Consider the following 16,250-nt stretch of genomic DNA (forward strand, 5'->3'; position numbering starts at 1 on the left):
TAATAATGGGTAGTTTTCTGAACATGTAACACGAGTTGGGCACACCTATCAGGGTGAGTGGGTCCACCTATGTATTTGGATTCTTCTATTTCATTAGTTTTTAGATTGAGTCACGTTAAATTAACACCCTTTATATACTTATAAACATTTTTAGTAAAAATCAACTTATAATAAACTATTTATAATTTGATTTTTCATAAAGCAATACAAATTCAACAAATAAATTTTTTTTAAAATCAAATAGAACGTGTAAATGGTAAAATATAATATCTTTTTAACCGACAACTTTTAGATTTGTTAACTTTAAATTTCTAAAACGAGAAAGACTTTTAGATTTTAAATTTGTTCCCTTTTAATTTCTAAATGAGAAAGGCTTCCTAATAGGAGATAAATAAAACTCACCCACTGGTCTATATGGTTTGTCTAAATTTGTATGATATACTATTAATGAGTCTACGTAATTGGCCTATATGGTTTATAAAATTTAAAATAAAAAGGCACACAACTTTTTCGGAAAAACCTAATTTTTTGTATTTTAACTTCATTTTAAAAAAGGTCCAACTTAAAATTTTATTAAACCATTTTCAAAACGAATAAAATAAATTTTCATTTTAACAGTTAAAGTTGTGTTTTCATAATATTTATATGTAAATGTTGGAATAAGTTGTGTTTTCATAATATTTATATGTAAGTGTTAGATACTTAGATCTACAACAAAATCATCTTAGATCTAGGATAGATACATACGAAAAATAAGAAGAAAATCGTATTATTATTATTATTATTATTATTATTATTATTATTATTATTATTATTATTATTGGTATTTCCAAAGGTTATGTGTATAAAAGGAATTTTTTTGTCTTGTGCAAATGTTAAGTCTAAGAAAAAATCATCTTAGATCTAAGACAGTTAAACACATTAAAAAAATGAAGTTTTTGGGTATTTTAGTCGATCTTTCCTAAGAAAGATATTTTCATGAAGGTATGGGTAAATACCAAAAAATTAAAATTTTCTTGTTATTTTCAAATTTCACATGTATTTTTTTCTAAGATTTTTTTTCTGTAGACTTAAAATTTGTGTAACGAATATAAGAAAAATTGTTTTGTTCGTGGCATTTTTTGGTAAATAAAAGATAAAAAATAAGGTGGAAGAATTCTTTTTAGGGTTTAATTGTTGGATTTATTTATTTAAATTTTTGGCTAATATGAAACAAGGTTATGAGTTTGTGTAAAATTTGTGTTTTTGTTTATAATTAAGGAATTATCAAGTGTGAATCCCGTGGCTGACTTTGAAGAGACGTGTTCCTGCTGCTCCTGAAGATTAATTAACAAATCAAAACAATGACATATGGATCATGAATGCCTGGACGTCCGGTTCTGGTTGTCGATCCCAATTCGCCCGTTTCTCTCTTACTTTCACTCCTTCCAAATTAATTTGATTTGATACGATACATCCCATACCCGTCCTTGGTCATAAATTAACCAGGGCTTCTGATCTACGGTGTTAAAGGAAATGGTGCATGATGATAAAACGGCAGCCGGAAAGACATTTAACCACATTATTTCGGAGAAGGCATGCGAAACCTATTTTCTTTTCCCCGGAGAAACATCAATGGGAGATGGGTTTCGTACATTTTTTTATTTCTTAGCACTTGCTTATTGTTTCATTGGACTATCGGCAATAACTGAAAGGTTTTTCCGGTCCATGGAACATGTTGTGCAACAAACTCGAACGGTGGTGGAGATAGATCCTCGGAACAATACACAACGTGTGAGACATGAAAAAGTGTGGAATTATACGATTGCAGACATTACTCTGTTGGCTTTTGGTACTAGCTTCCCACAGATCTCTTTGGCTACCATCGATGCAATACGAAATATTGGCAAACTGTATGCTGGAGGTGCGTGATCGATCACTCCACAAGCAGTTTGTTTCTTGAGTTAACACACAGCAATTGCAAACGATTTTATTGTGTGTGTGTGTGGTTAAAATTGATAGGGTTAGGGCCTGGAACGCTTGTTGGGTCTGCTGCATTCGACCTGTTTCCTATCCACGCGGTGTGTGTGGTGGTTCCAAAAGCTGGAGAAGTGAAAAAGATATCGGATTTGGGAGTTTGGATTGTAGAACTGTTTTGGTCGTTCTGGGCATATATTTGGCTCTACATAATTCTGGAGGTGGTATTTTACTATTTGTTTGTAGGGAAAGGAAAAGGGTTTTTTGTAATAATTTGAATTTGGGAACTTGGTTGTCGCAGGTATGGAGTCCAAATGTTATCACTGTGTGGGAGGCGTTGTTGACTGTGCTGCAATTTGGGATGTTGCTTGTACACGCGTATGCCCAAGACAAACGGTGGCCCTTGGTGTCTCTTCCTCTGTATGATCCCATCCCATCCCATGCCTCCCTCCCTCTCTCTAGGAAGTAGAAGTAGGAAGTTGCTACTTGCTAATCAATAGTATTTTGTAAAAGCTTAGCCATTTCTATATATGTTACAGGGACCGGAGTGAAAGACCAGAGGAATGGGTTCCAGCAGAAAAAGGTATTGCAGATATATTTTCCATCCACCAAGGAAATGCGTCAGGTATTGCTTGTATTTCACAAATCAAGAATATAATAATAATTATGCATTTATGTGAAGTTGTTGTAAGTAAGTACTGTGCTGGTGCTGCAGACTCTACTTATCAACATCTGCCTTTAAGTGATCCATCTGATAAGCATTTTGATATCTATCCGGAATCTGATGTTGCTTCAACTTGGAAGCACCAATTTGTCAATGCTCTCATGGTATGGCAAATTGGTACCACATATGTTGTTATGGTCTTTGAGTATTTACTTAATAAGGTGTGGTGTAAACTGTAAAGCTGTTTGTTCATTATCCTGGTTTTTTTTTTCAACACCCAACAGTTGGATAGCACGAAACTGAGAGATACAAATAACAGGGGGAGGGTGGGTGTGGGTTGGGCAAAGGTTTTCTGGAATGTTATTGTTGCTCCATGGAAACTGGTGTTTGCATTTGTGCCTCCATATCAGATAGCTCATGGTTGGATTGCTTTTATCTGTTCTCTGATTTTCATCAGTGGAATAGCTTATATCGTTACAAGGCTCACGGACCTCATCAGCTGTGTTACAGGTGTCAACAACTGATTTTAAATTTAAAACTTACAAACAATTCTTTGAATTCAAGTTGATCCTTTGCAGGAATCAACAGTTATGTGATAGCATTCACTGCATTAGCAGGTGGAACCTCGTGGCCAGATCTAGTGGCAAGTAAAATCGCTGCTGAAAGGCAAACAACTGCAGATTCTGCCATTGCAAACATTACCTGCAGGTTAAATTAATATTTAATATTTAAAAATAATAATACTGCTTTTTGGTTTTTGGTGTTGAAATCTTGAATAGTAAATATTTTGGTAAGAAACTGAAACTGAAACCGAAGATGATATGGTTTTGGTTTTCCTGTATGTAGCAATTCAGTGAACATATATGTGGGGATTGGAGTTCCATGGCTGATTGACACAGTTTACAACTTCATAGCATATGGAGAGCCTCTGCGAATTGAGAATGCAGAGGGGCTGAGTTTCTCATTGCTGGTTTTCTTCTCAACTTCTGTTGGCTGTATCTCAATTTTGGTAGTCAGACGGATTGTGTTTGGTGGTGAGCTTGGAGGACCACGGGTTTGGGCTTGGGTCACATGTGCGTATTTCATGTTGCTTTGGCTCATATTCGTAGTCTTATCCTCCCTAAAAGTTTCTGGAATCATTTGATTTTCACCAGTTACATTCCTTTTCCATTTCTATTTGTATTTATTAGTTTTGCCCATTGCTTTGTATTTTTAATTTTATGTATGTATTTTTAATTCCCCACAGGCCACAGTTGTCTGGATTGGATTTATTATATATTGCACCTGGGCTGGTATGGAAGTAAAAGAAATACCATGTTCTTGAATTGATGTCGACCATATAATATGAATGTTTTACACAGAATATATATATATATATATATATATATATATATATATATATATATATATATATATATATATATAGTATTATATATATGCATTAACATGGAATTCATAAAGCATCTCAAATGACAAGACACTAAGAGTCTAATGTAACAAAAACATTGTTTGACTGAAGTTAAATATGGGATGCGGTTGACCAAAAGAAGAGATACATGTTGGTATCAAATCTGTGTGTGTGTCTGGTCTTGAAACATATCTCAATTCCTCATAACCTGATCATGCCACTGCTGCACCTGTTGTAGAAGCTGTGACTGGAGCAGCATTATTTTGTTTGGCAGAACTGTACTTCTTGGTGATGAATCTGTGCGATTTTTTTTATTTATAGACAAATAAACATCATCTTAAAAGTTATTAAAAAAAACACAAAAACAAATTTGGTTGATTTGATTGACATTGACTTGCACTTGCCTGAAGAAATCCCTCCACAGGAGCTCATACATCAACCAGTTGGTCCCGGTATCACCACCATCTTTGCGGGCAGAAATGGTCCTACAAATTTAGCTCATGAAATAAAAAAAAAAAAAAGACTTGACGATTCTCTTCTCTTAAGTAAATCAACAAATACATATTACATACCTAGAAGCAGATTTCTTTAGCTCATCAAACATGGAACGAGGGGATAGGCATCCCATTGCAAGCCATGGGGAGATTTTGCAAGAGAAATTTGCACCATATATACTGCTGCTGCTGCTATCATTGCTTCCTTCTTTATGAGGTTGTGCTTGGCACTCTGCAGCAAACTTTTTAAGCCTCTCAAGTGCTTCAGTCTCACCTCCAACAAGCGAAGCATGTGCAGTTGCTTTCGCCTAACACCACACTCTCAAATCTCAATACCTAATCAACATAAATTCATCCACACGACCATAATAAACTCATACCTGATTCATGGTAGCAGTAGGGTTAAGACCCAAATCAACCAATGAAGGAATGTCACCAGGCTCCACGTCACCACCAGCCGGCAACCCTCTCAACTGATCAAGTGCATCAATCGTCTTCCTGATTTTTAACCCCTGCACTTTCTCCCTAAACCCACCGTAATTGGTGGGCATTTCTTCCAACTTGAAGGGTAAATCATCAATATGGTACAATGTACTTCCCCAGAAGTACTTTACATCCACTCCTTCGTCTTTCAATGCTGTCTCGATCTTTTCTTCACCCTTCACCTCATCATGAGACACTTCCCTATGTGCATACACTGCCTCTGCGCCTACTTCCTTTACTAACTCAGCTAAAACCTTTTCAGGTTTTCCAATTCGAACTATAAGCTCCGACCCTCTGGCTTGAAGATTCTTTCTCAAATTGGAAACCGATTCAATCAAGAAAGATGCACGGTATGGCCCGGTTTTATCGAACCCAGATGAAGATTTCCCGTAGTCTCTAGGGTCGAAACAATAAACTGGTAACACTGACATTGACTCATTGTTAGCAGAGGACAAAGATTCATTATCGTGAACGCGAAGATCGTTACGGAACCACACCACGGAGGCGCGACGTCCGCCGGCGGCATTGGAGGGGTCAGATGGGCGGCGAGGGTTTAGAGATAATGGATTTTGAAGAGGGTTTGCAGAGACAGTGGACTTGAAGAATGGTTTGGTGGGGTTGAGGGTGTTGGAAGAGAGAGAAAGATTGCAAAGGGAAGAGATTTGATTATGGATTTTCACAAATTTAGGGATTTGGGAAGGGAACGGTGAGATTTTTGGTGGGGAGATGAAGTGGATGGGAAGAGAAAGTGAAATGGAGGTAAAGGGAGCAATGGAGAGGTGCGATTGGTCTTCAGTTGGGGTTTCAGAATCAGGGTTTTCGAATTCATGAGGTTTAGCTTCCATTTTTGGTGGGTGTGTTTGAAGAATGAAGAAGATAAGCTGTTGTGTGTAACAGTAGGGTGTAATATGGTTTTTGTGGTTTGGTGCGAGGGAGGGTGTTCAGTGGCGACTGGCGAGGATAACGATGATACAAATAGGGAATTGTTCATTTTTTTTTCTTCAAATAAAATACTAATTAAATGGATTGTTTTTGAATTTTTTTTTTACGGTTTTTACTTCTCATCACTAATCGTTCAATTTAAAATGATTTAATCATTTAATTCATATAAAACAATATTTTTTTTCTTTAATAACCGTAAATGTTCAGTTATAATCATATTCAATCGGACTCTTAAACATAGAATATAAAATTTATATCTATTTATATTATGAATCTATTATCTATTATTATTATCAAAAGTAGGAATTTTTACATGCATAACATGTATTTAAAACCCCTAATATTTTTAAATTTCAATCATATATACTTACTTTTATTATTTTAAATATGTTATTAAATATGAAATTTATCATATTAGTGGTAGATTTTTTGAATTATCAATATTTAAAATATTAATTTAGATATCATGCTAACCGAAGGGCTTCTAAAATATTAATTTAAATACCATGCTAACTAAGTGTTTTCTAGCTCTGGGATATCAATTGTTGTTCTTCTTTTTCGAGGTCGAGTGTTCAAATCTCGTTATGGACATATGAGGAATTTAATGTAGTTTAATACTTGTCTTTAGAATAAATCTAAAATATAAATCAAAATATCAAATAAACTTAAAGACTATTTTTCTAAAATGTTTACATGTATTGAAAGTAATATTTAAATTGACATGTAAAATTGACTAAAAAATCATAAACTATTTCTATAATAATTGATTTTTTTCAAATAAATGGTTTTTAAATTAATTAACAATAATAATAGTTAAAATAACATAAAGTTTAAAATTATATTACTTTACCGTACAAAAAATGTCAAATAAGTAATTTCTAAATTAATTATAATGTTAAAAGTAATACTAAATCCAGAAATATATTTAATTTTATTCACATGTTAATTTAATTAATGAAAATTAAATGATATGATCTCAATTTCATTATAATTTTACATAACAAATTTATGTAAGAAATTATTATTTCACAAGTAATATCAATAAATAAATTATTTTCAACATGTAGTTACCAAATTTTAACTATAAAAACATTTTTCTTTCCCCGTATCTTCTCTAATAATGATTATACATTTATTAATTGATGTTAAATATGTATAAACAATAAAAATAAAACATCTGCATAGAGTTATAACATTCAAAGTTAGTTAACAATATAAGTAATTTTGTATTTAATATGGTAAAGTGATTTTAAAGCTTTTTATATATAATTTTCATAACAATATATAATATATCTATTTTATTATTAAAATACCATATCATATCATATTTCATACCAATGTTGTTAAAATCGGGATCTTACCCAAGATCGTTTTATGTTTTTCAAAATCGTGATCTTAAGATCGGATCGGGATCCTAAGATCCTACCAAAATGAACTCAAGTTCAACAAAAGACTTAGGATTACAAATGAAATGTCATGAGTGTGACACGTCTAATATGAAATGAATTGATGGAACTCTATGGAGACTCAACTATATAATAAAACTAGAGATGTAGAATTGGATTGTATTAAAATTAAGGTTCTAAAAGGCGTGAGTCGTGGCGTGACGGCAAGGCCAAGCCTCAAGCTTAACGAGTTATGGCAAGCCATGGCGTTTTTAAAGACGTGATGTAAGAGGGCGATTTTGTATTAATTTATAATTATATTACCGCATAAATATAAATTTATATCAAATATACCTAGTTTTTATAAGTGTTATATTAACAACTAATAACAGAAAGTTAATAAAAAACACAATACTTGTATGTCTGATTAGCAAAGGTATAAAAAGAGCAAAAAAAACGTATCTCAAACGAAAAAACATGCGCCATGATACGTCATATCACGCATTGTCACGCGTCACGCCTAACAGCAACGTTATGAACATTTTCGTAACGGCGACGTCGCGTCTCACGTCATGGCGCGCCTTGGCGCCCGCCATGGCACGCCTTTTAGAACACTGATTAAAATCTTAAGATCATAGTCGGGATCTTAAGATCCCATTATAAATCTTACTTAAGATAGATCCTAATGGGGCCAGGATCGTTTTTGGCTCGTATAATCTTAAAAAACGTAAGATTTTAAGATCAAGATCAGGATCTTAACAACCATGCTTCGTATTATACTATAAATGAGACATTTTTCTTATCAACATATGCATTTGAAACCTCACTAACCTTTCAGTTTTTAACTTAATATAATTAAACTATTAATTAAAATATGTTATTAAATACAAAATTTTATCTTATTATTGATATATTTTTAGGATGATTATTATAATATACTTATTCGTTAATGTTAAATCTAAAACATAATTCAAAATTTAAAATAAACTTAAAAATATATTAAATACTATTTCTCAAAATGGTTAAAAAGGTTTAAACATTGTGAATGTAGATATTAAAAAAATTACATTGTGTTAACTTACGAACATATCATTATCAAAATTATTTTAAAAAATTCAATAGATAAATAATTTATAAATTAATTAATCATAATGTTAAACTGTAATAATAAATCGAAACCATGTTTAGTTTTATTTAAACGCAAACCGCAAGTAGATGCTATTTAATGATATGACTATGATAGATGCATATATGGTTCAAAATAATTATAAATTTATATATAACTCTGTGTAAGAGTTCTTATTTAATAGTAAATGTCTTAGTATTTTCAATATATATGAAAAAAAAATTAACTATATAGTTGTACATATATTATTCTAGTTTATTATAATATAGGCCATTTATTGATTGATTTATTTATTTGAAACTTTCACACCTCTTCAACTTATCTTTAACTACTACAAATCAAAATATTTTTTTAAAATAATAATTATTAATTGATTAATTAGAGTGAAAAAAATACTATAGTATAAAAAGGATTCGGTTTCACTTATATTGGAATGAGAAGTTTCATTTCCAGTTAAATTCTAGTATGGGTCAAAGTACAAATGATGTCTAAAGTACATTATGGGAACAAAGTCATTATTCCTGATGTCATATGTTATATACTTGTTAAACACTCAATCATCAAGATTCAAGATTACAACTCATAGTTTGGGAGGCCAGACTTGTGTTGTTAGAAGTTACGACGATTCTCTAAAATATATGACTAAAGGGAGTGGTGTCATAAAATGTGCACTCCCTTCACTGTCACGTAGGCAACACATCATTTTTTGCTACAGAAGTGTGGTTTCATGCCACACACAAAGAGTAGTGCAAGACTCCTTTAATTATTTTTATTTTTAAAATAAATAAAAATTTTAGTTTTATCCATTCTATCTTTTATGCCTTGCACATTCTCACTCATTTCTTTCAAGTCATCCGACTCTGACGCTTTGTCCTTGCCTTTACCTTTTGTTTTGTCCCTTCCCATCGATCGGGGGAGGGGGTGACACTTGAACGGGCTCATCATCTTCGAGGTCGAAACCAACACAAGCATCCGATGAAGTGTGATCGGATTCATAAGTTTTTGACCGTTTTGATCCACTATTGATGTGCTCGTCGATTGTTTTTTGATTTTGCCATTTTTCTGTTGCCTTTTAGTAGATTCCAAACTTCAAAAAACTTGAAAGTCTTCTTTTGCTCTTTTTGGTAAATGTTAAAAGCTTTCTCCAAAATCACATCGTCACTTTCGCCGCTTTTCTATTTCCATTTCATGTTGTTATACAAATCGTTAAACAACATGACTTCTTTGTTCATCTTTCCCCATTTCGATTAGACTTAATGTTTAGAACGATATGGTTGTAGGTTCATTCCTTTGAGGAACCTAGCTCTAATGCGCATCCAAAAACGATCATGTTTTTTGTCCGCTCCCGTCTTCTGAAACGTCAATCTATGATTGTGTTAATACTAACACTTCTTAAGGTTCCTACATTTTAGATTCCGCCTTCTCTTTTCTTTTGTTTCCTGGTTGATAGGGTTGAGTTTGTGGAACAAATTCGCGTTCAGATGCGGAAATGGGTGTTTGTGGTTGTGATTATGTTTATGGAACAAACTCCAGTTGAAAATCAAAATCAAAATGATCAAAATCTGGGTTGAATTATTTATTCTATTGACGATGATGAGTCTAACTACCCTCCTCCAAATCTCAGCCGTCTAAACTCCACGTTCTTTCAATCTGAGCCGCATAAACTCGATTTTGGCGGTTTTTTGCAGTTCATCGCCTCCTGTGTAACGCCCGTAGATCAGGGCTAGTCAATTTAGAGACGATAAGCGTCAAAAATGACTTTTTTGTGAAAGATTATTTAGAAGGAGTAATCTTAAATAAGATGTAGTTTATGTTACGAGGTTTCCGAATATATAAAGAACGTCGAAATCCGAGTTATAACGAACAAGTTATGACCTGTCGAAGTTTCGCGACAGAACCGACACGACACAGCGCGACGTAAATAGTGAATTTACATTAGAGCGATATTTATCCAAAACAATCTAAATGAGAATTGAAGATCTCATCGATAGTAGTGCAACGACGGAAAGACAGACGAAAACGGACGTCAAACGAAGGAGTTATGAGTTTATAACGGAGTTTTCCTGTCCCGACCTACTAAAAATAATATATAAGTAATATAATTATAATATATTAAAAATAAAGTCAAAATTAGCCAATGGAATCTAAACGAGAGTTTTAGAGCATAATCTCACCTTCGCGTCGATATAAAGAACGTTGAAAACGAAGTTCGTATGCGAAAGTTATGAATTTCTGAAGTTCGGGGCGCGAAACCCCAAAACTGACGACATGGCCAGTCTTCTGACACCTCCGGGAGTCCCCCAGATGCAACTTGCGATGACGCATGCAGTGACGACCAAGCCCACGACGTGGCAAGGGCCAATTTTGCCCTATAAATAGATTTGAAGGGCCAGCCGAGTTTGGTTGCTCATTATCTCATCTCTCACCCATATTACCTCGATTTACGTGTAAAGAAGTACCCCCGAAGCCTCGGTATCATCCCGAGACCCGAAGCCCGAAGATCCCGAGAAGTGCAATTCCCGAGCCGAAGCTCTGCCCGCAAGGAGCCCAGTTTTTGTGAAGATCTTCCAGATCTACCGAAGAATACTACTTCTGCAAGTCGTAGTGCTGTCTGATCAAGTGAGTGTATAGTCCCTTTCATAAACACGATTTTAATACAAGTATTGTTTGAATGTATTAAGTATATGTTTTGTGTGAGTGTGTAGTTACTTTCTTCTAACTCATAGATAGGAGTTATTCTCTATGAGATACATGTTATGTGTATGTGTCTCATCTATTATTTGGAATGTGTATTGGATGAACATGTTATACAGGTTTTAAACTATGTATAAAAGTGTATATTTATATCTACGAAAATGTTGGGTAGAACATGGGTAGATGGGATAGTTGGTGACTATGGAGTTAGCGCATATTGTATAAACCTTGGTGACTATGGAGTTAGCGTCTATTGTATAAGCCTTGGTGACTATAGAGTTAGCGCCTATTGTATAAGCCTTGGTGACTATGGAGTTAGTGCCTATTGTATAAACCTTGGTGACAATGGAGTTAGCGCCTATTGAGTAAACCCTGGCAACGATGTGACTTCGTGCCTATACCTCAGGTCAATCCTTAAGAATGAAGGATAGATGATTCTTAGGGTAGATCCTTAAGATAAATGGAGATAATGGGGATGGGTAATTGGGTTGATTCTTTGATGATTATGTTGGATTAGTGTCTAAGGCTATAACTATATTTGATAAGTACTTGACCCGGTTATGCATGGTCCTTTTGGGTTGCCTTCACCATAGCAACTTGACAGGATGACTTGTTAAGAGAGAAGAGATATTATTGTTTATATATTATGAGAATAATATATTAAAGGAATAATATTGTTATTTGATTAATATAAGTCATATATTAATTAAGAATTAATTTGGTGACTTAAAGAGGTTAATTAAATAAATGGGCATAAATTGTCAAATGTGTGATAGTTGTGTGTTTTGGCTATGTATCCTTATGGGTAAGAGGATGGACGAAATTTAGGGTTTGGGAACCTTAAATTCGTCTAAGCCTAGTATCTAGGAGGATCTTGGATTGCTTAGGGCCTAAGTTATTCAATTAGGGTTAAAGGTGAAACCCTAGTATCCTATAGTATAAATAGACCCCTAGGGTGAGGGAAATCGGCACTCATGCAAGGCAAGAAACCCTAGGACCGATTTCTCACCCTCCTCCCTCTCTCTCAAATCATCTTCTTACTATTTGGTGTTCGTAAGCTATTAGAGGAGTGAAAATTATGACTCTAAGCTCCAAGAAGAAGAAGTATCAAGCAAGTAATCCAAGGTATTGTTCTAGATCCAATTTCATATGATTATAATCACTTGTTTACATTAGATCTAGTATTGTAAGTCTTGGATTCAATGCATGTTCAATTAGAGAAACCTAGATCCAAGCAATTAGGGTTTGCATGTGCACATAGGAAAGTTCTTGTTGCTCAAACCCATCAGTGGTATTAGATCTTTGATTGATTTCTATTGAATTGATGCATTGATTGATTGCTTGTTACTTGAAAAATTCGATTTTTGGTCATCTGCCTGATGAACTCGGCGAGTTCCACTGTGGACTCGGCGAGTAGCTCCAACTCGGCAAGTCCATAATGGGAACTCGGCGAGTTCGAGCGTCAGGAAGAAGGAGTTTCGGGATTTCTTGCTGATTTTCTTGAGGAAACTTGCCTTAATTGTTTTGGTCATTAAAATCCGATTTTAACCATATATATGAGTATATTCTTGACCAAACAAAAGATAATTACCAATTAGTTGAATAATAATTTCCTTATGTGATAATAATTGATTATTTGAATTGAATTGGTGAATTGTTTTGCAAGTAATATTGAATAAGATCAAATTGAGATAATCTAATTGTTGATTTACATTATTTGCTATTTGATTCTTATGTTTTAAAAAGTTTAAAACTTGTCCTCAAGTTTTGAAATTTAGATTTGTGATTAAAAGTTTAAATAATTTAAATTTCAAACCCTAGAATTTTACAAGTTTAAAATTCAACCTATACTAATATATTATTACAAGATTAATATATATATATATATATATATATATATATATATATATATATACATATATATGTATGTATGATTAAAGATGCTAGTCTTACCGTTAGTAGGCCTCATTCACGAAGCCAGTCTATAAGGTGGGTATAAGGTTGTTGCCTATAAAATGACGCTTAATGGGTGTACACTCACAATCACCGCTTGCTTGACTGGTGAAGGGTCGTTAGCCGTAGGATAGGGCAAACCTCTTCTCATTAATAAGTATAATGAAACTACAAAGTAACTAAACTATTTTATAAAATTCCCAATCTTAGTTACTTTAGGAAAAGTGAATTGATGCAATCTCATGAAATTACACTTTGCACCCTTGTTTAGATATTAGTGGAGCGTGTGTGGTTAACCGGCACACTAATTGGTTCTAAGCAAAGGTGGCAAACGGTGATTCATTGTTTGTCATAGTTCGATGGAGTGTGTGTGGTTTACCAGCACATCGAATAGGTGATTGTAACAATGAAGGCACCATGTAGATTTGCATGGTTATTCACACCCGCTTTGTGATCCTCGGTATCCCAGTCACAAACTAGAGGGGCATATCGAGATTTAAACATGCCGGTGAAAAGTTCAATGAATCTCAAAATCTAGGAATTCTCAATACATTTAAAACTTAAAGATTATGTTTTTCGTGGTGAAGAATTAGTGAATCGTCATTCACTTACCTCCAAATTATTTGCATGTTGGATTACGGTATCCCTTTTCAAATATGTAAATAATGTTGTTGGGTCCTAGCCCTAAATTTCCATTTTAGGTGTTAATTAGGGACTTAACTCTAATCAACTTTGTTCTTTTCTATTTGTAGATGTCTAATGCAAACAACGCTGCTGCGAGCTTATTCACACTAATGAGCCTTTGTCAAAAAGTGACTTTCGATGGATCGAACTTTAGCAAATGGATAAGATACATTCGCACGATCGCTCGTTACGAGGACAAGGAGTATGTTCTCGATGAGAAGCTTGAAAAGATCAATCCAGAAATTGCTACTCCCGAAGAAATGGTTGTGTTTGAGACACATGAGCGTGATGCAACGAAAGTCCATTGCATCATGATAGCCACTATGAACTCCGAATTCCAAAAGTCCTATGAGGACATGTATCCTTATGAGATGCATCTAGACTTGATGGAGCGATACCACCAAAGCGCGAGGTAAGAGTGCTATGAGATCATAACAAATATAATCACTGCTAAAATGGGAAGTGGAGAATCTCTTACTGTGCACTTGCAAAAGATGCAGTGGTATGTCGATCGTCTTCGCAAGTTGAATGTCAACTTTGGGGAAGATTTGGTTATCGACATTGTTCTTCACTCCTTTCCCTCATGCTACAATCAATTTAGGATGACCTACCACATGAACAAGGAAGAGGTCACCCTAAGCAAACTCCAAGGTCTCCTAAGGACTGCTGAGAGCAACCTTAAGGACAAGTCTGTTGCACCATCTCCCAATCCGTCTGCTGCTCCTGTTTTGGCTATTGGGCAGGGAAGGGGCAAGAAGAGGAATGCTTCTTCAAAGAACCACCGCAAGGGAAAGTCCCAAGATGGTTCCTCTTCTAGTGGGACCAAGGTTGATCCTGCTAAGCCCAACCCTAACCCAAAAGAGGCAGAGTGTCATCATTGCCACAAAATAGGGCATTGGAAGAGAAGCTGCCCGGAATCTCTGCAAGCCATCAAGGATGGAAAGATCAAGCCATCTTTTGCAGGTATATACACAATTAAATCTAATGATTCATACCATGCTATTTCTTGGGTTCTTGATACAGGGTGTGGTTACCACATTTGTTCTGATTTGCAGGGACTAGGAAGAAATAGGGATGTGGAGCTTGGAAGAATAAATTTGATCATGGGGAACAGAAGATCGTCGCCTGTTACCAAGATTGGAGTGTATTCTTTAGTGCTTAGTAATGGATTGAATTTAGATTTAAATAATTATTGCTACTTGCCAGATATGGCAAGAAACATCATTTCTTTTCATGGTTTGTTTAAACAAGGATTTAGATATTCGTTTAATAATGAGAATGGTTCGATTTATGCTTATCTAAATGGTGTTTTATATTTTGAAGCAATGCCTTGTAATGGAATTTATGAAACTGTTATGGTTATAGATAACCTAGGAAATGATGTGTTGTGTATGGATTCTTCCAATAGTATGGATAAAGCATCATTGTGGCATTGTCGTCTTGGACATGTCAACAAGAAGCGCATCGCCAAACTCCAAAAGGATGGAGTGTTGGAGTCATTCGACCTTAGGGAAGATGACATGTGCGAATCTTGTTTACTTGGAAAGATGACCAAGTCACCATTCACTGGCACTTGTGAGAGGGGTGAGGGTTTATTGGATCTCATACATACCGATGTATGCGGGCCCTTTAGATCCACCACAAAGGATGGGAACCGCTTCTATGTGACTTTCACCGATGATTATAGTAGATGTGGGTATATCTACTTAATCAAACACAAGTCAGAAACGTTTGAAAAGTTCAAAGAATTCAAACATGAAGTGGAGAATCAATTGGGCAGGAAAATCAAGATGCTTCGATCCGATCGAGGAGGAGAGTACCTATGTAATGACCAAAAATTTCAACCAATTTAAAATTTTCGAAAACAACCCGATTCCATTAAAGTTATTACAAAAATGTTTTCAATACAATTTATTTTAAGTGTCCCCAGAATCTCATCACAATATAAACACGAGGAGCGGTACGATCACGCCTTCGCCTTGCCACGGTCTCCTGAAGAACCTGAAAAACATTAAACCACAACTGTAAGCCCGAAAGCTTAGTGAGATATCCCCAAAATACCAACCACATATACCATACACGCATAACATGCCATAACATATCCGATCACAGAACAGCCATGCACTTCGGGTCTACTGTGGGACTGGTCCGCCGCACCGGCCAACAGTCCACCTGGTCCACCCTCCGAGTCTAGCCATATACCTCGAGTCTACAGTGTGATTGGTCCGCCCGTACCGTGCCTTCAATCCACCTGGTCCACTCTCCGAATCTATTCACATACATCGAGTCTGTAGTGTGATTGGTCCACCCGCACCGGGCCTTCAATCCACTTGGTCCACTCTCCGAGTCTACAGTATGACTGGTCCACCCGTACCGAGCCTTCAGTCGGCCTGGTCCACTCTCCGAGCCTCGGCACGTCTGGTCCACCCTCTTGGGGCCTACAACCTATCCGGACCGCTCG

General features: G+C 35.3%; 2 protein-coding genes across 3 annotated transcripts; one reads left to right on the plus strand and one right to left on the minus strand.

The window, feature by feature from the left end:
- Nucleotides 1-1,252: 1,252 nt before the first annotated feature.
- Nucleotides 1,253-4,328, plus strand: LOC111921491 (magnesium/proton exchanger). 2 transcript variants are annotated; one of them, XM_042901981.2, is made up of 8 exons: nucleotides 1,253-1,903; nucleotides 2,002-2,177; nucleotides 2,258-2,376; nucleotides 2,496-2,581; nucleotides 2,672-2,784; nucleotides 2,905-3,130; nucleotides 3,238-3,328; nucleotides 3,467-4,328. In XM_042901981.2, exons 1-8 carry the CDS (start codon nucleotides 1,516-1,518, stop codon nucleotides 3,762-3,764), a joined length of 1,497 nt encoding a protein of 498 aa, XP_042757915.1. In that variant the 5' UTR covers nucleotides 1,253-1,515; the 3' UTR covers nucleotides 3,765-4,328. The 2 variants fall into 2 exon arrangements, with proteins under 2 accessions (XP_042757915.1, XP_023772836.1); XM_023917068.3 differs by having other exon boundaries at nucleotides 1,254-1,903; nucleotides 3,199-3,328.
- On the minus strand, nucleotides 4,058-5,964 carry LOC111921490 (blue-light photoreceptor PHR2). The gene is made up of 4 exons (XM_052763882.1): nucleotides 4,903-5,964; nucleotides 4,601-4,830; nucleotides 4,433-4,513; nucleotides 4,058-4,325 (listed from the first exon to the last, which is right to left on the minus strand). Exons 1-4 carry the CDS (start codon nucleotides 5,848-5,850, stop codon nucleotides 4,241-4,243), a joined length of 1,344 nt encoding a protein of 447 aa, XP_052619842.1. The 5' UTR covers nucleotides 5,851-5,964; the 3' UTR covers nucleotides 4,058-4,240.
- Between the last annotated feature and the right edge of the window lie 10,286 nt (nucleotides 5,965-16,250).

The sequence above is a fragment of the Lactuca sativa genome, chromosome 5, assembly GCF_002870075.4.
Source record: "Lactuca sativa cultivar Salinas chromosome 5, Lsat_Salinas_v11, whole genome shotgun sequence".
NCBI classification, from domain to species: Eukaryota; Viridiplantae; Streptophyta; class Magnoliopsida; order Asterales; family Asteraceae; genus Lactuca; species Lactuca sativa.